The following is a 23,863-nucleotide window of genomic DNA, read 5'->3' on the forward strand; positions in this document are numbered from 1 at the left end:
ACCAACATTACCTCCACATCGGAGGAAGAGTAGCTTTGCCTCGCAATTCACTCTTAAACACATACCTATATTTGGTGTGTGAAAGTGGAAAGATTGTGAAAATGAGGGATATGCGAGTTTCTAGAATGAAATGTAGCAAGCAATAGGGGATGTTACTCTCAGACTGTATTGGACGAGACAACACTGACACGAAGATCGACTTCAAATAATTTATACATACAATTAATTTATTCAATATCTCCACTAGAATATCTTTCTTTATCCACATGAAATAATTAAATGATCATGAAACTGTCACAGTATATACAGACGGCGGGCATTTAAGTCCAACACGAACATATGTATGCAGAAATGATGATGAAAGGTGGGTCAATTTGACCTGAAAAATCCACAATGCGTCGACTACGCATCAACATCAGGTAGCCTATCCTAAATGTTCTAACGTACCCCATTAGTCCAGTAGCTATTCAAATTTAGAAAACACTCAGCATGGTCACCAACATTAGCACGATATGAAAATCCGGTTAGATTTTAGCATTGAGAAAGTATGCGGAATACGTTCTGGATATCAATATCCATGAACGCGAAAAGGGCTTGCAGTCCATTGAACTGTAAATACTCCAGTTTCACTAATCTAAGACAGTTTCTGAATTCCGAACAATACTGGTCCGGAGATATTTTGGACATGGTTGTTTGATACCATTCATAATGTTCAATTTGGACAGGCAATGGGTTGTCCGATGGTCGCGATGTCATGTCCCGGATCGGTGTTTGTTTCGATATTGTAGAAATTCATAAAGGGGTCTTAGATAGATGAAACTAGAGTATCTCTGAGCTGCCTATTTCGTTTGTATATGATGAAGACAAAATACGTACTACCATTGGATCGTGCACACGAGGGATTTTCAAATATATTTTCTCCCTTTGGATGGACCCCTAAGAGATATATCTTTAAATGTATTTGTACCAAGTTTACTATTGAACTTAGCATTAAAGAAAGTCCATAGAAATCTCATAAAAACCAGTCAACCAAACAACATTAAAGATAATGAATCAATCAAGTGCTTAGAAATATTTAACCAATCGGTATCCAGAATGATCTACTAGCCAAAAATGCCTCGCATTTTTCATGTAATTAGAAAGTATTATGTAGATTTTGCGACTTTAGATTTCCATGCGGGTGAATCAATGCAATAGGGAAGATTTGGCACAAACACGTACAGTCGTGTTCTGAAGCAGATGAACACCTGTTTTCGAACAGAACATGAAAAGTACCAAGTTCACAGCATATTTCGCATAAAATCTTTAGATATCTAAAAAAAGGGATTTTAAACTACCATCACGAAAAATAATTTTGTCACAATCTCATTTAAGAAATGTGCGGATGGTTCAGTATTTCGTGCATTGTTTTCATTACATTTTTAGCATTAGCATGAATGGTATGATGGTACATGTGACCCTGACAAAGAATATGTTGACACAGTTGTAAATGTATTTTAACACTGGTAGCAATGATGTTTATGACCTTTTCAATCTTATTGTAAGATTACAGCTGTGAGTTTTTCAGCGTCAATATGTTTATTATATATCACATACATTACATACCTAATTAGTGATGCGAGTATTGTTCACAAGATTATCCTTATTACATGAGGAAGGAAGAGTTGTTCATCATCATTGATTATGTAATAGATAGCTGTAACCCGAATTTAAAAGCCTTCACCATATTTGCCCAAGGCGTGACCTACCCTTAGGCAATGATGGATATTGTCATGGAAGCTTAGAATATGTTTACGAATTTTCCGATATTCTCCATCGCGATTAAAAGAAGCTTTCAGCAACAATAGCTACGAAAAAATATTAGTTAAGATATCAGCAGTTTAACTTTTCTTGAGATTTCCTTGGCAATGACATTTTATGTCATCGATCAACATGACTTTTTCCAATTTACCCGCGATGTCGAAAAGGAATTTTGAATACATGTGTACGTTTATGTGTGAATATTTTTGGAGACAGCCTTTAAATCGGGGCAAGTTTTTCTGCATATGAAACCTTAGCTATGCAAAAAAGGTTATGATTTCGAATATATCTTAAAACGTTTTGCTAGTATAAATAATACATGAATGCTCACCAAGGCTTTCAAAGTAAATCCATAATGCTTCACCAGTGACACTGCGCATGCGCAGTGATCTTCACTGACGAAGCAGTGTGGCAGGATAACTGTGCTTTGGTAAGCTGTCATTCAATTATGCCATCAAAAATTCTTCAAATCCATTTGAAATGATAGTTGTTCATTTCATTAAATAATTTGATAATATTTCCAGATATCAATGATGATGAACTATCCCCTCACGTGAGTCTCTTAATTATTTTAACAATACGAAGTCCACAAAGGGTAAATCTCCTAGGCACATATATGGCTGGATGAATGGCCGTATAAGCTCAGTTGTAGAGCCAACGGTGGGAAACGTGTTCAGAGTTATGAATGATCTGTAATAATGAAATGAAAGTATGAAGAGCAGTCCGTGCATCTGGCCCCGAGCCAGCAGCAGCTCTTCAGTATGTTTAATCCTCTCCGCCTCTAGTTTGTAAATCACCATCGGACAGATACACTAACAGGTTCGGTTTTTGTAAACACACAGAATGTCGACGCCTCTTTTAAACTACCAGCAACATACGAACAACACATCCCATCAAAGTCAGAAAGAGTAGCGTCTCTCGCATGGTGACGTCAACACTGCGTCACGCCGTAGCACTATTAAGTGTCAAATTCCAACGAAGCACTGATTAAGTGTCATATTCTACGTAGCACACGCTGATTGGGTGAAATCCATGACGTCAAATGGCACGAGACGAATCTCATTGGACTAGAGGCCGGTGACGTCATTAGTCCTTGTGTTTAGCTACATGCTGACTGGACTAGATAAGTCCGAGGGTGAAGCTGGGAATTCGGAGCAGATGGACTCGGGTCCGAGATTGGAGTCGTCCTCTCCCCAGCCGTAATCCCCTCCACTCATCGATGATGGCCGGTCGAAGGAGTGAACCTAAAATGAGAAGAAAGAAAAGTAATGATTAGTTTCAAATGTCAAAATAAGAGCAAGTATCAGCAATTTCTTGCAAAGAAGAAGAAGGAATGGTGGAATCTGTAAACTGGACCTGATCACTTGTCTTGGAATAACCTGTGTTATGGAAAACATGTTCCACTAAAAAAATTATTGGTAATCACTTTGAAAGTGAGTCACACAACTGAGGTGAATGAAATTCTTACACAGCTGAAAAAATTCCCACAACTAAAAATGTAAAATGGCTTTCACTATGCTGGTAAGCCGGCAGTGCGAAAATGTCACACATCTACTATTAGCAGTGCAGGCAGAGTTTGTATTTCCAATCAGAATCTGAAGGAAATGAAGAAATTTGAACAGGAATGTTCAGATTAGTAACCAGGGTTGAAAATGAAGACTCTAAACAACGAAAGGAATAAATGAGATACTGAAAATTTCATCTACTTCCAAGTCATTACAGGGACACATAGGAAACGGAACGAAGACCTAAAACTGTTTTCATTCACTGACACTAACACAAGGGTAAACGCTGGAACTGGGACTTTCCATCAATATTTCAAGTCAACTCATCTTTGGGATAAGCTTGCCTTGGGGACGGATCAATAGGACTTGGGTTAATCCTGTTTGAAGGGATTGCGAGGACGGATCCATCGGTAGCTTACTTCGGGTAGGGGAGCTTGTTCACGTAGTTGGGAGCGAGCGGTGTTCTTCGAGTTCGATTTTCTCTATGCAACCAGCTGGGACTTCACCAGTATGTTGCGGGAAGTGTGTCAATTTTCCTTTTGCTATGGCCACAGAGGTATACACCAGTAATTTCCTTTGACAGAATTTGTTTTTATATATGTGATTCAATGTTATTAGTAGTTATGTTGGATCAGATCGAAAGCTGAAACAACCAATACTTGGCGATCGAGATGAATCTAGAATTGTCTAGTTTCATTTTGAATAAGACTTCGACTTTTTTTACATAAAAAAGACCCATTTTGTACAGCTCGGTAGTTTTATAGTGATTGAGCTATTATGTCATTTTTGCGGTCAGTCATTCCAGTATTGCCCCGATATTTCGTGAACATTCGAATTGTAGATTCGTTCTCCAAAAAACTGCATTTTGTTTCCAACAAATGTGCTTTACAATGGCTTATTTTTTAAATTATTCATCTCACTTGAATACAGATTACAAATGATGACATTCAGAAGTTGATTTTCAGATTGAAGATTGATACAATCGACAATTCAGCAAGGGGGAAATTGTATTGAGGTGAAAAGACAAAAGGACAATGTTTGCCAGCATATCAACTTATTAATAAGTAGTTAATGCCTGTGTTTTATCACTTGTTAAAAAACTCCTCTATGCTGCGTGTAAAGATACATACATTAAAGGTACACCAGATGTTTACAATTTGAGTAAAATACATGAATAAAACTACTAAATACTTTTACTTGAGTTTTGTACAGAAATACCTAGTGTAAATGCATGTGCAGTTTAAAGTAAAAACATTTACTAGACTTTACTCATATCGACATTATCTGAAACTAAAATCTCACAGAAAGTTTCATTTTGCTGGTAAACATCTCAAATAGAAATGTTACATCCCTCTTTTATTTATATGTTCGCACAACCGATGTACTTTGAAATACTTTTTTTCCCCAAAAGTCATGAATATTTTATGAGAGTTAATGCAAGGGACACCATTTGTAAAAATCTTTCCCCTCGGCTATGAGATCTGTCGTATAGAATACAAAAGGATATCCATAGGAGAAAAGCCAAAAAGATACAGAGCAAGCTTTTACATAGAATATAGATTTTTCCATTAATGCCATTTTTATACAGGAATAAAACAACGAAGTGAAAGCAATTATATTTTGGTAAATATATTTATAACCCATAGCTATCATTCTGAAATGCGAACTACGCAAAAGTACACAGATTTAATATATTTTGCTTCAATATAATTTACGGTTTATGTTCAGCCCACCCTATGATATTAATTATAATGCTGATAAGATCATTCCGGAGGGTCATTTGAAATATCAGAAAGGTCTTCCGGAAAATCAGCTTAGTTCTGAGCCAATATGACAAAAGGACAAAAGCCACAAAACGTATCGAAATTGAGCATCGAATGATAAAAGAAACCACAAAATTTATTGTGGATATTCCAAATCCATAGATTTCATTTGACTTTACTGGTATGTCAGAAACTATTGGCATCTAACACGACATATATACAACAAGATTTGTACCATCGCGAATAAAACTATTAATACGTGGATCTGTTATCTTTAGACTGCAGCCAAAGGAGACTGTTGTTTCCACTTCTTAGAGTAAAGTAAACTAGAGATATGGTGGGCATAATGAGGCATATATGATTGACACCCAGAGGGTAAGGAAGTAAGTCTGACATATAAACACCAAACAGAAATATGTAAACACCAGTCAACAGCCGAAGCAAATTGGTTATGATTTACGAGTTTAGACGCCAGGAATTCGTCTCTGACGTGTAGTATGTATACATGATGAGCGCCAATACACTACACGATGTACACTGTATCGTGTGCATAGCCATAGCGTAACGACCATAGCGTACACCTTTCTAGAGTTCCTAAACTGCTTTTTCAGGTAGGCCTATTAAAATCAGGTTACCAACACCCAAGTTCAGAACCAAATTCTATGTCATGGCACCAATGGTTTTCAGAGGTGGTTTAAAATATATAACAGGTTAGCCTTTGTCGTAAAAAGATGAATAAAATCAATCAAAATAACTTAACATTTATCGCACAACACACCGTGCCTCGCGTAAAAAAAGGTTAATGCACAAAATCAACTTCATAAAGACATTACAATTTTCCCAGTTTGATATATATAGGAATGCGTTCTAATTGAAATCGATTAAATTCAATTTCATCTAGTTTTTCTGAGTTTTATTGTTTAAAAATACAATATCATAGCACTTAGAGCGCAAAATACCCTCGATACTATTTCATTAGTATTCACCTGATATTGTTTCATTGTACTCAAAACTTCGATTAATTTAACTTTTTACCTTGAAAACTCAGGTTTTGTCTGTATCACCTCAGCACATAATGATACCAGTCTGATGATACTCAGTCATCTGCACAGGCAAACGCGCATTTGATTTAATTGTGCGTTGGCAAATAGACGGAGGAAAGCCTCTCGAACAGGCCTTAGAGAGGTTGATTTTTTACTAAGAATACGCTAACGTACGCTATTATGCACTATGCAAAAGAATTACTTCTCAATGCGCGGCACCATCTCCTCTTGAATAGTGGATGGATTGCATGAGGCCAAAATGCCGTCGCCGTGGTGCGTTAGTACAGCCGACATTTGGACTATTAGATTGAGGGCTCTCTACCGCAACAACGGTGAGTTCATTTGCAACAAATGATCCCTATACCAAACTGCGTGGGAAGAGCAAGGCTAAAGAGCAATGGATGGCTGATGCCTACAAACGGATGAAACACGAAAACAAATCGTATGTCAGAAACCTTAGAAGTTTAGGATGCAAGCTGCTTTCACCTGGCGTGGAGAAGAAAAACAGGTTCGAGAATGCGACCGTCACTTGTACGAAGACGAAGGCGAGTGAATGCAGCGCACCTGGCACGAGGCCTCGGCGAGGAAGGCCAGAGGAACACCATCAGCGAATCGCCCGGGAAAACAGGTGACAAAAACACACAGCAATGCTCACGTTTTTAAAGCAAATAAATAAGGTAGAGGCAGCATCTGTATTGAACAGCTGTCGATCATAAAGACATCTTGGGTATCGATATACCCTAATAACAACCACTCCTCGGCTTGGCAGCTAACACAAGTTCACAAATTAGCCTCATAGCCAGCTACCCCAGGAGGAATCATCGAAACCTAGGAGGTGAACAGTTAGAAACAGACTGAACACGTGTTCGGCAGACTGAACAAATTTCTTCAAGTCGAAGGCAGCTGATCACCGCCAGACATCATGTTGTAGTTAGCGAAATTATGTGTAATTCGACAAACGGAGAAATAAGAGCGGGCCACTTTTGGCGAACCTTTACCATCGTGTGGGCTCTGATTGCACCAGGGAAGCTAATGTCACTCTACCCTCACAGCGGCCATCATTAACTGATAACATCGGAATTGAGGCAACTATATACATAGGGCCACCGTTTAATATAGGTTACCAAGTGTTGTCTTGACTGACGTATAGTAAAACATATTCAGAATAAAATCCGAGCAATTCAATCTAAACTTAAGGCCAAAATCTTTACGTTCACATTGTCAGAGTACGTTGTTTTTTATCTAAGATATTCAAGTAAGAAGTTAGTACATGTATATTTGTTGTGCGGAGCCTACACATAAGGAAGATAAGATGTGTATCCATTATCATTATATCAGCTTCCCATCCACCTTTCTCCAAAATGACAAATATGGGCGTTACATTTGGTATGTGTTTACGGTATATCATCTCTTAATTTAAGAGACGTATACCTCGAAAAAACTGAACTACATGTCTGTATGTCTCCACATGCAGAATCGGAACTATCAACGCACGTTGGTTGCATGCCTATAGCGACAACTAAAAAACCTTCGCCGCTTCGGATGCAAATGCGTTCCTGATCGTGATATCAATGAGCCCGAAATCAACATTGCAGCAGATCATCCCCATGTAATATTTAGTTGGATGCAGCGCTACTCCTCGCACAGGTACACGAAAGCAGATTAGGAAATGCTGAATAATTCACCCCCATCCGTAAAGCAATAAGCCGACGTGAGCCCGGCACTGCTTTTCGAAATCTAGTAGGAATCAGGGGAAAGCTATTCAGTGAACGAGTAGAACGAGGTTATTCGATTGAAGCAATGGAAGGGAGTCACCAAACAGTGTAGTTGCCGTTACGTTTTGACTGAGTGAATTGCCCTTACGCAAGCTGACATTACTGCTGACGTTTAGGCCTATGTATTATTTTTCTCATCACTGATGACTGTATTGTATGATCTTGATCATTACCGCTGACAGTTCTGTATTATTTTTATCACCACTGCTGACAGTATTGTAAGATCTTGATCAATACTGCTGACGATTCTGTATCATTATGGCTGATTTTGGAGAGATCCAACTCTGAACTCCTCATTTCAGAGACCAAACCACTGACCACAGCCCGCGCGATAGCTGGCTGGATTGCGGACCCTCGAGACCCGCAAGGGTGCCTTTTAAGTGAAGTGCTGCTACTCTAGAATAGACCCATATATTGAGAAGCATCTTACCACGGGTCTGATACTCCATTGTTTGTCTGTTTATTGCAAAATGTCATGAAGCAAACATGTATAGTTCCCCTGGCCTAACTCCTGTGTGTAAAGATGCTTCTAAATTATTGACATAATAGTATTGCTAGTCGCTGCCGAGGCGGCGTTGAAATGTTAAATAGGATCGATATAAAACTGATAATAGTCGGACGCACGACACCGTGTAATCTTGTTTGGAGGGGACCCAAGCGGATAAATCTTCAAAGAAAAATTATAGCTGCATGCAATAATGTCCGGATGGATGACAACATAGGTCTTCACCAGATCAGAGTTTTCGGTATCAACCAAGTTCAATCATAAGATGACTTTCCAAAAAGTTCTGACAAGAAAAAACTTCGCTCGGTGCTTTCAGAGTGGCAAAGCATTTACTCGGTGTTGGCTTATGACATGACTTTTTATGCTCAATCGAACGTCTCATTTTATCCCCATAAAGGTACATTGACCGTAGCTAGATAGGGGACAAATGGTCCCTTTCTCCACCCTGACTGAATAATTCCCTAATACAGTGCAAATGAGATGGTTTGCCTCCCAACAGACATGAGTCATTTCGGCACCGATACCGGACCAGCCAGCTTCAGGTGACCATGGCACGGGAAAGTATTCGAGGAAAAACTGTTTGATCATTATTTTATCAACCCTAAATGGAAGCTGGGGTGATTGTTGAAAGAAATGCACCAGATGTAGCCAGCAACGAATGTAGAGCTGTGACTTAAATACATTAGCTCTTAGCAAATTGTGACAAGCGAAGAGATACTACCAACAGTAGCCAATTGTGAGTAAAGGTTCTATCTCTAACATACGCTGATCGAGAACTCGTCATTGCTTGTGTCATTTACAGTTACCATCCATCGAGCCAGCGGCTAAGAGCACATCTCACCGCTAATGGGAAGGAACAGGCTGTCGGCCGTGGTTGCTCGAGGCCAGGCTAGCCGGCTGACTGCATGTCCGCCCGTATCATCGTTCAAATATCGATACTCCTACCGATAATTGGTCGATAATCTAATCTCTATCGCCACTGAGAAAGTCCTCAGTTGGTCAGTTGTAGGTTTGTGGTCACTCGTTCCACCGATGGTGTGCAGGGAGACATTCTGCAACATGCTGGGCCTGACGAGATGGTGTACAGGGAGACAATCTGCGACTTGCTGAGCATGAACAGATAGTTTGGTAACAAATGGTTAGATCACTACTTTTACCTTACGTGGCGACTGGTGACTGCCAGATGTCAACATATTTAGATTTGTTATAGGGATCTCTGCGAATCGGGAGATGTTGACTTGACTATTAGCTTTGGACATGGAAGAGAGGACAAAGATAATACTCGATCGGTAGGTATACGGTAGGTGAAAGAAGTCGTCACATGGTTTGTAATCTCTCCTCGAATTGTAACTGCTTGCTCGGAAAATGGGACAAAGGAGGAGAAAGAGGACTGTCTCATTGTTTAGAACAATATCTGAAACCTCTTCTCAATTTCGGAGACGTTTCTCAAAACACTTCCGACTATTACACTATTACGAAAGAAATCCGACACACATCATCCGATGTATGATTATTTGTATCTTCCTAACCCAAGTACTTCCAATATTTTGTATCTTGACATCGTAGGCTGTATACAAATTTCTGAAGCCTACCCAAGCTACAAAAATGCACAACATGGCCCTGGGTCATCATTTCGACAATGAATACTTCATAATAGCGCCGACATACAATGTACATGAAGTACAAAGTAACATTTCGCTTGTCGCCGCATCTACGCCGCCATGTTAAAAAGTTTATACAGCAGATATAATGTGTGGAATGTCACAGTAGCGATTGTACATGTAGCATCTCTTGGTTTTACAAGTGCGATGAAAAATAAGTCATGTTACATGTTGCAATCGCCTTTACAAAAATCGAAACAATTGAATTCTGAAAATGTTGAAATCACCCAACTCAAAAATTCTGTCCCATTGTTGTGTATTGAGCATGATCAAAATTTCAAACGCGATGACAAACCGGAAAATGATACTTTAAAAACTTTTCTAGAAAGTTGGCATAAATATTTTCGCTTTTGCCAATGAGTTTCAAATGACAATGACTCTAGGCCTTATCTGTTTCTATTGTACTGATACAGTTAAACGTCTATTCATTGCTGCTTATGCAAAGAGCAGGAATTAGATTTTTTCGGATTCTTTTGTCTTCAACCAGACATTGCAGAGGTTACGTGATTTCTACCATTTGATTGTGACCTGAAAATACTCTAGTCCAACGCATATAAGCCCGGTTGATAAAAAACCCTACGAAATCAAGACGAAGGCTAAGCGTGACGCCATGACTCTCGGGAACTTGGTTAGCCAAAACACATTGGTTATCACATCAAGTGTCACGAAATAAAAAAGGCCGTTCAAATTGAACGGCCATGTGCATAAATATCGAGAACCGGCGCAGCAGTCGAAGATGTCCCCCTGGAAGTGTCCGTCCCTATTGTATGTTGAATGATAATGTATATAATACAATGACCATGGCCATTAATACCTCAGGCAATAGCGCATACTCGAAACCTCTGTTTCTCGGACACTCTATCCTTGGACATTTCAAACTTATACATCGGTCTTAGATCGGCGAAACTAGAGCAACTTTTGCATTGTCATCAGGAGCTCGTGTTGGCTTTTGTTCTAATACGCCAACAGCAAGCTCATCCATACATCTCCTTTCTCTTTACCCTTTTAATTGTGAACAATTTGATATTGTGAAGTCGCAAGATTTTTCTTTCTAAGGCAGAACATCATCACGACATTTCTGCAAATTCTGCTTCGTTTTTTAAAAATGAAATTTTAAGTTGGAAGACAAATAACTGGCCAGGGGCACCTTTGCCAAACTTCGCTGCAAGAACAACTTGTTGGTTCTTCTTATTCATAGTCATGAGTTTTTTACTCTGACGGAAAATAGAAGAATACGCGCTGCAATATTTGTCCTTATCTAGGGTTTAGGCAAAGTTTTTACAAATTTCCAAAATTAAAAATGAACATCTCCAGCTACTTGTAACCAAAAACTGCGTTTCTCTGTGAAGACTTATTTCCTGCCTATAAAGATTCATATAGAAAGATTCTCGCTGCCATGTAACATGGCTATAATAAAAGTTCTGGTTCTGGAGCCATGTCGCCAGCATGTCAATAAAATGTGGTTCTGGAGTCATGTAGCATGTCTATACAATAAAGGCGGTTCTGGATCCATGTAACATGGCTATATGATAAAAGTGGTTCTGGATCCATCTAAAACTTGGCAATATTTCAATAAGCTCTTCAGATTTATCTAAAACTAGATACCATCCGCGACCTTATCATAGGATGCAGATATCGAAATAGAAAAAAGGTGTTATTTTGACTTGACGCATTAAAAGCTTGAAGCAAACGATGTACAATAATATCGTGGAGTTATTGGCAAATCCCCCGAAACGCCGACGAGAACGCCGATCTCATTGTTTGACCTCCTGATAACGAAGTCGAACAATGGGATAGGCGTTCACGTTGGCGTTTCGGGAGCTTTGCGAAAACTCCCTAATTACCGGTACCCGAATGATGTTGTTCAGAACATTAAACTCATTCATGTCATTAAAGGCATCGTACGGATTGGGTGAAAGACGAGAGTTGTCGGAAACAATATTTCGGTTGAAGGTATTTGGTGGAAAATCTTTATCATTTTAAATTTGTTTACTGACGTCCCGTGTATTTTACACGCTTAAATCTGTATATTAGCTTGAACTGCCTGAACAACATAACCCGAGTGTACAACAATAAACACTGTACCACACCTTGATATTGGTCTTGCAAATTTTAATCGAATGCAGAGTGATTCAGAAATTCGCACGATATATGGTATTCAACTGAACCATTGCGTATAAGGTAATGGGCAAATAATGTGGTACAACTAGCCTTAAGGAGTCGTCTTTGCCACTGATGAACGCGGCAATAGATGAATGCCTGCAAAACGACCTAAAGACCTGAACTTTTTTGCGAGGGACGGACTCCTTCAGGTTAGTTCAAGTCATTTTGATTAGTCGATAAACAGATGTCTATCAGTTATTGAGAAAGCTTGCGCCATGGGAATTGCAGTTTATGGACAATTTCGCCAGATATCAAAATGTAATACAATGTTACACAGACGCAAAGAAAAACCCAATACCACAGTGTAAAAGTGCCGAGAATTAAACAGAACAGAAAGCCGCAGCAAATGGTTAACTTAGGCAAATCAAGTTGTTTAAAGAGGCAAAGTTGCATAGTCAAGGCCACGTATTATAGTGAAGGTTACAGTTACATTGGCGCCTGACTGGGAAGGTTTCCTGAACAGCTCTGTCGATTACTACAGGTCGCCGCCATCTTTGATATCGCCGCCATTTTGTGACAGCGACATCAGAATCAGGTCAACGCCCTCTAGCGACCAACTTTGAAGTTCAGAGTGCAACTAATAACTTCATTTACCGTGTATTGTGTCTTGCCAGGGCCTGTATTACAGGGTTACGACAGCGTCGTCGTCATCAGAAGTGTCTACAAAGCTGCTCACCAGTTGTTGGAACGGAGGCTGTTCTATTTCGCTCTGCATGGCGAACTCGCTGAGGGCCTTCCACGGCGGCTGGTAGCTCTGCACCTCGACCTGTTGTCCTTGGAGGTTGCTCTCGTGGCGTACTGGACTAGATGCGACCATTGGCACTCCCTGTAGTGGTCCCTGGAGCCGGTTGCCGTTCTGTAAAAAGGAAACAACCACCTGATAAGCGCAAGGGTGTTGGACACCTTTGCCAAGTTTACGTAACCTGATCGTGGTGCACTTGTAGCGGAGCTATGGTGCTGCTAGGCTATGGACTTGGCTTAATGCTCGTGCTGTAAAGGTCGGGTTCTACGTACTAATTGTTAGGGCTCGAATTCCTTAACTCTCAAAAATGCTTAGCTGAAATAATGTTGACTGTGAAAAAAGGCAAAAGTGTGAACCTGTAATTCATAAGTATGAAAGCACGCTCCGTGTTGTGTTGTATCATGTTCATAAATTGAGCTGTTTAACAAAATCAAGTCTTGGGCAGGACCACGGTGCATATACATGTATTAAATGACCCAAACATTATTGGTTTCCTGAGCAGCGAAGCCAACGGAGAGAGGAAAAACCCGCGCAGAGGAGGATGCAATGAAACAAAGAGTGTGGCCGGGGCGTCGACTGGACTGATTAGGTATGAGAATTGGAGAAGATGACGGGGTCTTTAGTGAACGGATGTTGCATGATGAAAAATGACGTATGCTAATTTGTTATCAAATCATCAAGTATGCATATAATAACTATAGCTTTGGGTACTCATTTAATAATCATCACGTTGCAAGAAATGTTCCTGTAATCATCCAATACGAATTTACTGTGAAGAGCCTTTTTTTCCACAGCTGAAACATGCCAAAGATGCGAACTGCCTAGCGTTCATGGGATGTCTATTTTTATATCGGTTTATAGAAATGGACGCACAGAGAAGTTATGACCTGCGACATTGATAAGCTACGTAGTGTCGCTAAATGAATTATGCTGTTTCTCATAAGCCATTTTTAATACTCGACACCCTTTTCATACTATCACTCTGTCTTCTTCATTTCTCCCACAAAATAAAAAAACACCCCTTTGTTGAACCCTAACTATGAATAATGCACTATGGACTTCACACGTATACTGCTGGTCGATATTCGAGGGACTTGATGACGTCTTCGATCCCCTTGGCAATTTGTAATTCAATTATCATTTCTCTCATGAAGACCACAGGGGTGTTTAGGGAACTGATCCACTAGATCTGGTTGTCCCTCCAAGCTCGTGTCAATGTCAATATTTCGTCTTCGCTCAGATTTCCGACTTAATTGACAATCAAATTGTTTTGAATAAGAAGGTGGCGAAGTGATAAAATTCATGTCAGTTGAACTTAGTTTGATTAGCTGTGCATTTAGATGTGGATATTACAATTTACTGTATTGGTATTTGGTTCAACGGTGTTTGGAACAAATTTACTGAAAATGGTAGCTAAGATATTAACATATAAAGAGTGTTTAACTGGTTTTAGCGCACCCATTTTCAACAAACCTAAAGACGGTAAACATAAACCAGTGTTATTCGAGTGAGGGAGGTAGGCCTTCTGTTAGGTTGAACAATACTACCCGTAAGCAATGTTTACAGAGTGTTTCGGCCAAATAGTTATGCTCGAATTTACGGCTAGGTTGACGTTGTCCAAACGAACAGACAGGAGGGTATGTTGACCAAGAGTAAGTTTGCACATGGCCGGCGAATAAACTAAAAATGAACAGGGAAATAAAAGACAGGCTGCGACATTATTGTGAAAAAATACCAGAGCTGACTCATGCCGTAACCTGTCACGGTTTTGAGTTTTTGGGGCTTCAGTGCAGTGTTAGAGTAATCTGCAGACCAAGTATTCAGTCAGGTTTGCACTTCCTCTTAGAATGTCACCATTTGTGTTCGGGTTATTTACAAATATCTTGTGTCAGTGTGACTTTTCTATGGGACATTTGCATGCATGTATATCGAGGTTTATGAATGACCATAGTGTACTACAGTACAGTTTCATTGTAATCTTAATCATAATGTCCACCCAAAGCATTTTTTTCAAGTATGGCGTACGTTTCGAAAAATTCTAGCTGTCAACAAAAACATTTTCTTGCTTTTGATAGAAGTGGGGCTAGCACATTTATTTTGACAGGATCACAGGATGACACCATCACTGGCATCAGTTATCGTGTGCATTAGGTTTTGAAAGTGAAGTTTCCCTCTTTAGCGTTTGTAAAAATTCGCACACTCACATGTTCTACACAAAATTACCTGTAGGTTAAAAGCAAATGCCACGTATGCTTCACAAAGAGAACTTTATGAAGATACCAAAAGCACGATTTTTACAGTACATAATGTAGTTTATCAAACACTCCCATGTATCAATTTAAGACACTTGCTAGTACTACATTCAAGTACATTACTGCTGTTTGAACAGACGTAGACCAAGTGTATCAAGGGGGAGAGAAAGAAGACGAATGCCTTGGGCGTCGCCATCGGAAGTCTTTGAAGAAAATTCAAATTCAATAAACTCTTGTTTATGGACCCTCGAAAGTATCAATAAATTATTTCGGATAGTTTTAAATTTGTTCAAAGTATTTCCCGGCTCAGCTGCCAACAATGGGTTTACTAAAATGTTTTAATCTAAAATTGGGATAAAAGGAAAACACCGAATTGAAGGTGAAGTAGTGAATTAAGTTTTCATTTATAATTTTTGTAATAAATGCCAATTATAGTGGTATCCATTTTCTGGAGGAGAGCTGAAGGGCATTACCAAAATGCCAGAGTTGTTAATCAGTAACCTTCAATGCCTTAAATGCGTCGTAGTGACAAAATTTGAACGCCAAGACAAACGCATTGCGGAAGCTGTGTTTCAACATCAACAGTAATTTGGGGAAATTCCAGCAGAAAGTTTTAGATTTTACTAGGAATCCAAACTGTGTGGCTTCGATGGGGCATTGTGTTTCTTGTGCATCCAATCCGCATTTCTCCTTGACTAGATATGCATTTCAGTACAAGTGGAACGTTTTAATAGCCCCTACAAAGTTCTGCCTTACTAATAGTAAGAGCCAGGATAATCATATGCATTGTATAGAGAGAGGAGGTATTCAGTTGAAGAAGTGAACACGCACTGGCAATAAAAAGTTCAATAATACTTATATGATATTTTCAATTTAATGAGCGTATTTAGAAAAATTGGATTGTGGCACATTCTACCAAACAATTTATTGAAATGTATCATAAATCTGGTTATGACTTTTAACACCCAAAAGCAAATAGGCAAAACGACTTGAATTAAATAAACCAACAGTGAATTTAAACCGTGGTTACGAAATCGATTTCAATTGAAAGTTGCTTCACCTAAATTATAAGTGCTTTTATTCTATGTTTTATTGCAATATCTCGACGATGACTGACGGTCTGATCATGGAACCATTTTTAGTATCAACTTAAACCTACTCGAGTGTTCCATTTTGTTTTATATCCGAAACAATGGGCTGAAAACAACTGAACCAAAAGAGTGCGTTTCATGGAGGCGATCTTTGTCGACACTGCATGAAAAATTAATATGCGATCATCACTTCTTTCATGGGAGAGCGAGGGACAATTGGTTGCACCTATTTTCCCACACTGAAGCAGAGTAGGGATCGATAGTGCCCACGGGCTGCCCGGCCGCGAGCACGCTCGCACCGTCACGACCTACTCGCCAGTTCCGCCCGTACCATGTCGAGCGAGAAGTGGACCTCCGCAGCGGAAGACAACCTAAATTGCTAATTATTGATGATTTATACAAAACATTCTCGTTGTGTCTGCTACAATGAAATGTTTGCAAGCAGAATATTTTGTTTGAGCAAATGTAACAATGGTAAAATGCTTTGTTTTTTTAACACTAGTGACATTACGACCTTTATTGGAAACACCATGGTCACCACTGATTGGCCTTTATTTGATAGACATTGGCGCAATCATCACAACCGCAAAAACAGATTTGCCTTTACTGGAGAGGTACCAGTCGCAACAATCAAAACTGATTCGCCTGTACTTGAGAGACGACATCAGTCACAACCACCAAAACTGATTTACCTTTACTTGAGAGACCACATCAGTCACAACCATAAAACCGATTTACTTTTACCGGAGAAATATCTGTCACAACAATCAAATCTGATATCAGTCACAAACATCATAACTAACTAGCCTTTACTGGAGAAACTTCTGCCACTTGGCAATTACAATGTAGGCCTTTACATGATTATTGAAGAGACATCAGTCACGTCCACCACAGCTGATTGGGACTGACTGGAGAGATTCTGGTCCACTCCACACCATGAGGCAAAATCCTGCCAGTGTAAGTCAACAGTCGCCAAAATATTATTCGTGGCAACTTGTGAATAGAACTGATCAAGTCTGCTGACAAGGGAGACAAAAAACCCTCTGTCATGTCTGTGTCACAACTATCACAACTAAGAGGTCTTTAAAGGAGACTTCTGTCGCAACCACAGACGATATTTGCCTAGAGATTTTACCAGATACCGAAGTTTCGCCACCGCATTCAGCTTCTACTAAATATGATACCTCCGTATATATGCCGATAATGGATTTTATTTTAGATCCCTTTGTTCAGTATCAGGCCTTAACTGCAAAACGTTGAGTGAATAGGAATAAGGAATGCTGTCAATTGATATTTACATTTTTATATTGGCTGAGGCCTATTTTCGTTTTTTGTGATTTGTATCCCTGGGGTCGTATCAATGTATGACTAAATACTTTATTGAAATTAGATATGCCTTCAGATACACTGGAGGCAGTCTTAGGTACCGTATCTCTAAAGTGGTAGACGAACTCAGAAAATAGTGATGCATCGAAGATCGACAGTATACTATGCTGTGGTATGAATATTAAAGTCATGGATATTAGTGTCAATGTACTACGTAATATGCAAACTACGTGTACTCTGTTCAGATACTTTTTTGAATGCAAATACGACAGCATGGATGATTGAGTATTAAATTAAGTTTTAAATACTGTGAGAATAATCTATGCATTTGAAAAAGCCGCTCAGAGACGTATTTTATTCCACCAATGGCATTAGTTGTACTCTGTTTATTTGAATGTATAGTTGCAACGCTAAGGCAATTGTCACGATCATAACAAAGGAACTGATTTGATATTCATCTTTCACTTGGAAAAATATCATCATATTCATGTAACAAATAGCTAATACGGAAAACAATCATGATTGCATCACACGTATCATCTAGGTGATACTAGAACTCAGAAAAAAATTAGCAGACTTTTTATCACTTCCCATTGCATTTATATGGATCCCGAAAAAACATCCTAACTGGCAATACTTATGAATATTATACAAAAAGGCACACAATGTCATACAGTAACTAACTGGATAAAACCAGATACACATCATCATAATACGCCTAGCTGTTTGACAATCCTGTCTACACAGGGTGTTCCAAAAAATGTACACATTACATGGCGATACTTGGAAACCGTAGAAAGTAAAACTAAATCATTGTGCATGGAACTGCCATTCAGATTCCTTCATAGTTTTTTTTTCACCAGTTTCATCATCTTTCAGCCTGAATAACCCTTTGAAAGCAACATCGTCCTGGCAAGCCACTTTCTGCCTCATTAGATTCAGACAGCCACATGCGCCCATCCCATTCCATATGACTCTTCGGAATATTGAGTGCTAGTTATAACCTCATATAGTTCGATTTTTCGATTTCTTGTCAAAGTAAACATAGACCTAAAACTAGGACGAAAATGTCGTTAAAGTTGTGATTTTGTTTGGTATAACACTCTCGAGCCATTTTTCGGTACCTACACTCATAATTTTTCGTCAACTCTGGCATATTCCATATTTGGTGATGAAATAAAGAAAAGTTAGACAATGCATAAATATTTCCATTGCACCCATTCAGTACAATTCTAAAATGGGTACTTTTTGACATACACCATAGTGTATGCCAAATACATTCAATAGATGGTTATTGTCATCTTATGCATAATTTATCAGATATCTATACTCGATCAAATGGCTGTAATTTCTCACCAGCACAATGGAACGCCCTGGGTAGATGGAGATTCAAAGCGATTTAGACTCTGTAGGGAAAGTGTTTGGGGTAAATCTTCTCGTTATCGCATTCAGGTGTATGCAAATTTATCCCGAATTAACCCTGATCCAAAAGTTTCTAAACGCAACTCGTATTTTCTAAAGATTCATGAACCCAGATTTTCATCGGTCATCATTTATTTCATTTTGGTGATGTGCTACCATAGGCGTCGATAAACAATGTAACATGCGGTTGACACAAAACAAAACACCAGATGTTATGTCGGCTAGTGCATTTAGAATGCTGATAAAGAGCAAAGCTTTTTTTATAAGGTTCATCCGCATTAGTTGGATTTTTACAATAATCAGCGAAAATCCAGATAATTTGAGTCAAATCAAAAGTTAAAAGTGATCAGTTATTCGACTGGCGAAATGTTAGTCTGGGAATACCACTTTTCATCCAATTAAATGCTCGAGCTCGGCTATTTTCTGCCGCTGACAAAACAGGGTGTCTACCCCAGTGGCATGGGAAGGGACCTTTGCTAATGTCCTACAGTACCAGTCACGCCAGCTTCATCTGCAGCTTGTTGCCATAGACGCTTTTATCGACGTTGCGCTGGACTTCCGTCGGCGATGTTTAAACGTTTCGAAGTTCGTACGCCACTTTGTCACAGTTAAATTTGTTCTCTCGGACGTGTGCTTCTCCGAGACCTGCACGACCTCATGAAGACTTTGACTCAAGAACTCACAGCAGGCGTTGCTTCACTCTCACCAACCTGTAGTTAACCAGACGCAAGTCCACCCTCTAATTGCAACCTTAATTATAGTCGGACAGATTGGCGCACCAACATCATGGTTGGGGAGGCTGAGCTGGTATTGTGCGCCTCGCATATGCTTCAAAGTTTCGGCAATGTATTTTATTTGCCATCACTTCATGCAGCAAGTTTTCTGCGGAGTTGAAACGAAGAGAAACACGCGAATGAGGTATAATAATGCGAACCCCCCCGTGGTGAGGATATTGTCCCGTATGACAACGAAAGCGGGATAGGCGCAGCGGAGGGTTCTCCCCCGCGGCAACACGCCTTTGTTCTGTCTTCTGCTCAATCGGCTTTTGTTGCCGGCAACAAATTTGCCTATTTTGCACGATTGATAGTTCGTCCGGGACCTGGAGTAGTCGTGTGCGTCCCCCCAGGCAGGACTCGGTCGAACGGCTTTCCCTACCGATGTATCACACGAACAAAGTTCCGTGATAATTCCCTTTGATTGTGTTAAATTGCCTTATATCTTTGGATCGACAAGAGTCGAATGCTCAAATTCATTTCATGTAAGTTTGAAGAGATTTCAGTGTATTTGTGTTCGTTGGCATCGAGGAATACACGTGCCTCGTTATTATGGTCATCATGGTCATTTGCGTGCATGAAACCATTTTGAAATGCTACTGAGTTCGAAGGGATACGCTCTAGTTCGACTTCGAATTCGACATTGAAGTACATGTATTAAAGAAATTACGTCAAATTTCACCTTACAGGTCGACCAGAACACAGTTACTCATAAGAATTTTCAAATTTACAAATTCCCGAAAGACCGCTATGGTATCCAAGTGGTGTAAGCTATGTTATAAGAAGGTATCAGTGATGGACCGATAGATGTACTATCCTTAAGCATACCTGCCAAAAACAATGGCGTATGAACCATCTCACGCGAACCTAGTATTTTCTTGTACGTATCGTGTGACGTTTATATACAAACTACTTTTTGGATCGGATATCTTTCAAATTTCGTTACCTCTGATAGGAAGTGAAAAGCCGGTTATCAATGTTGATAGGAACTGTCAAGTACAAGTGATTGACTGTTCGCACGCCAGACAAACGTATACACCTTTCTTCTTACACTTCTTTTCCTCCTGCGGGGAACGTGTCGGTGAAATGATTTGGATGGCCAGCATATCACTGCAGTCCCCCATAAAACAAGTAGAAGAGACTGGAGGGATAAGCCGTTATTTGAAGATAAGGTACAGAGAAAACCTCCCTGTCGCTCGGTTTTAGCCGAAAAATTGGGGACGCATTATTCATCATTATCCAATAGCCATACATTATGTTTTCTTTCTGAAGCGAGGTCTTCGTTACCTGCTTCAAAACATACACCGGTACATTTGATAACATCATCAAAGGTTTGCTCAAGTGCAGGTTGGTGAGATAACATATCTCGTTAAAACATATTCTCTAAAAAATAGTTTCATAATTCCGTTATTATTAGCTCTGTCAGTATAACATACGAGTATCGCAAGTGAGTACGCCCAGACAGAGCAGAGCCTAAATTACCTTTACTCAAAATACAATTCGTCGTTAATAGCAGTGTCCTCTTAATCGATTATGACAAGGTAAGCGTGAGGCGAACAACCAGACGCACGAAATTGGCTCCGGTCTCCGACTTTTTGCCAAGACATGGCCAAGATGATCAATCTGCAGAGGCTCCAACGTTTGTTAGAAAAAGCCCATTTCTGGAGGCTCCAAGCCTGTTTGGCGCAGGAATGCTGGCGTTGCGCACATGTTTAGGCCGTTCACAACTGACAGACGCCGGGCTACAGCATCAGACTGGCTCGGGAGAACGGTAGTAAAGTCTGCGAGCAGCGTCTATAGTGAAGTACTGGACTACAAGAGGAATGAACGAGCACTACTGTATAATTAACGTGGCGTCTCCGCTCACTGGGAGACAAGATCTGGACAGTTTTTGACTCGAATTTCTCAACACCATTGTGAAATTGTTTACGGTTTCTCAGGCAACGATAAGATGCAAGCGATTGAAGTATGGCCTGCGGAGGCAGGAAGCGAGGCTCCAGGTTTCTACTACCTCCGAAGATGAGTGACCTCTCATTTCTAACTGTCTGCACGGTGGCCCTGCTACCCATGACGTAAACACTATTCATTGGTCAAAAGTCAATCATCATGGAACATGTTTTTGAAATATCAATGCGTAGACTGGCCATGCTCACGGTCAAGGTCAACATCAACGTCTTGCCACATGTTTATTTGAATTCAGTATAATACAATTTCAATATTGCATAATCCATAATATGATTACCGTATTTATAGAAAGAGTAGAAGCCTCTCAGAACATCATGCTTTATTAATGACGATAGACAGACAGTCTCCCAACGTACTAAATGTTTAAATAGCATTTTTTAGTTATGCCTCAGAACCATGGGCTGGCAGCCGATGCCTTAAAATGGCTCCCGTTCGTGCGTTTTCATTGCATTTACTGCATCAGTTTGACCTGTCTGTTCATGATATAGAGAAATACACAGTGTCTTAGTGCAGTCATTGTACATGCGAGTTTGCTAAATCTTGTTAAGTATAGTATTTGCATAAGTGTCTACCCAACGGCATTTTTTGCTTACAAGTTATATTCAGTGCGTAATTACACAATTAGAACTACATGTATTTGAATTCGAGTCGTAATTTTATATATAAGTTCTAAACGAACGGAACAGGCGTTTCAAGTATACAAATCTCAAAATCAGGATCAAAATAAGATCGGTTTTATCGAAGAATCGGTCGTGTGGGCCTTTTTGTGATGCACGCTGTGGCGTAGCACTTGTGCTCCATTGGACCTGTCAGCCAGAGCGATGAAGTATCTGTTCTACTCGAATCTTCACACACACGGGTTATCTTATCTCCTCTCAATGATTGTGGCTGTATGCTTGACTTGAGGGGTAAACGTTTACTGTCACTTTTCACTACATCGTTAACCAGTGATACCAGCAGCCTCACCACCGGTAATGATGATTTACGTCCGCTGCAGCAAGTGTTACGGCCAGTTTTTCTTGAAAGCCTTGAGCGAGGAATAGATTTTTGACTATAGAAGTCAGCGCTGGATGCGTCGGATTTCTAACCATCTGATTCAAAATTCTTTTCTTAATTCGTGTCAATTGAAATTATAAATATCACCATCATCAGTCTACTGCACCTACAGGCGGCCAGAAGCGGCTACCTACTAACCCATTCTTTGACTGTTCTTTGCATTCGTTACATTCTTTACATGGCATTTCTTACATTGTGCATCGGATCACGTACAATTTTCCGTAACAGTTTAAGAAAGCGGTATCATCATTCAGGTAACGTGTCCTTTTTGCCCTTAGCAAATCAATTTGTCATGATACCGTAGCCAGGTTGAAGTACAATGTAAAAAGAAAAAGTCTGAAATGCTCACTGACAAAATTGGTAAATGTAAGTTTTTAATAGTAAGACGGTTTGTGCCGAGAAAACTGAATACGGTGAGTCGTGCAAGAAAAGTCTTCATCTCACTTAACGCGAGTTGGCTGCCCTTCATGCCCATGGCGAATCCGGTTGATATTCGTCACTAAATCACCTGTTCACGCTTCAGTGGCCTGTGCGAACCTTACACGTGTCTTTAAACCATTATGCACGCATTTACTCCTTGTAAACAACGACTGTCGTGATATATTACTGCTCATCACGAAAGCCTCGCTCCGGCGGACATTTATCGAAAGGAAGATACCGAGGCGACGAAGCATGTCATCTTCCGACCGAAACGTATCGGGAAAGCATCAATGGAGTGTTTAGCACGGAAGGTACCTGACTAGCGGACCGGTTACCCCGCGAGTTCGCTACGGCGTGATATGATATGAGAAATGGCAGTATGAGAACGAAGACTGAGAGACCACCGAGTGAGGATAAGGCTGTGCTGGTTACTGTTGCTTTCAGCTGGGATGGCCTGCTGGGAGTTTGAGCTTCTGTGGTTTTGTTTTACGCGGCGAATCCAGAGCACACCATTGAGACATGCAATCACCTGTACAGTTTGCAAATAATGCTAACGGGTTTTCTTCAGTGGAGCTAACAAGAGTGTATAGTTCCAATACAA

General features: G+C 40.0%; 1 protein-coding gene across 5 annotated transcripts in view; it reads right to left on the reverse strand.

The window, feature by feature from the left end:
• Positions 1–200: 200 nt before the first annotated feature.
• Positions 201–23,863, reverse strand: part of LOC135482627 (insulin gene enhancer protein isl-1-like) — a 56,601-nt gene continuing 32,938 nt past the window's right edge. For 2 of the 5 annotated variants that reach the window (XM_064762845.1, XM_064762843.1), the window contains 2 exons: positions 12,892–13,071; positions 201–3,044 (listed from right to left, as the gene is read on the reverse strand). In XM_064762845.1, coding sequence (XP_064618915.1) covers positions 2,904–3,044; positions 12,892–13,071 — 321 coding nt within the window. In that variant the 3' untranslated portion in view covers positions 201–2,903. Of the gene's footprint in view, positions 3,045–12,809; positions 13,093–23,863 lie in introns of all 5 variants that reach the window. The other 3 variants (XM_064762844.1, XM_064762842.1, XM_064762846.1) reach the window with 2 other exon arrangements.

Source organism: Lineus longissimus, chromosome 2 (assembly GCF_910592395.1).
Source record: "Lineus longissimus chromosome 2, tnLinLong1.2, whole genome shotgun sequence".
Classification (NCBI taxonomy): Eukaryota; Metazoa; Nemertea; class Pilidiophora; order Heteronemertea; family Lineidae; genus Lineus; species Lineus longissimus.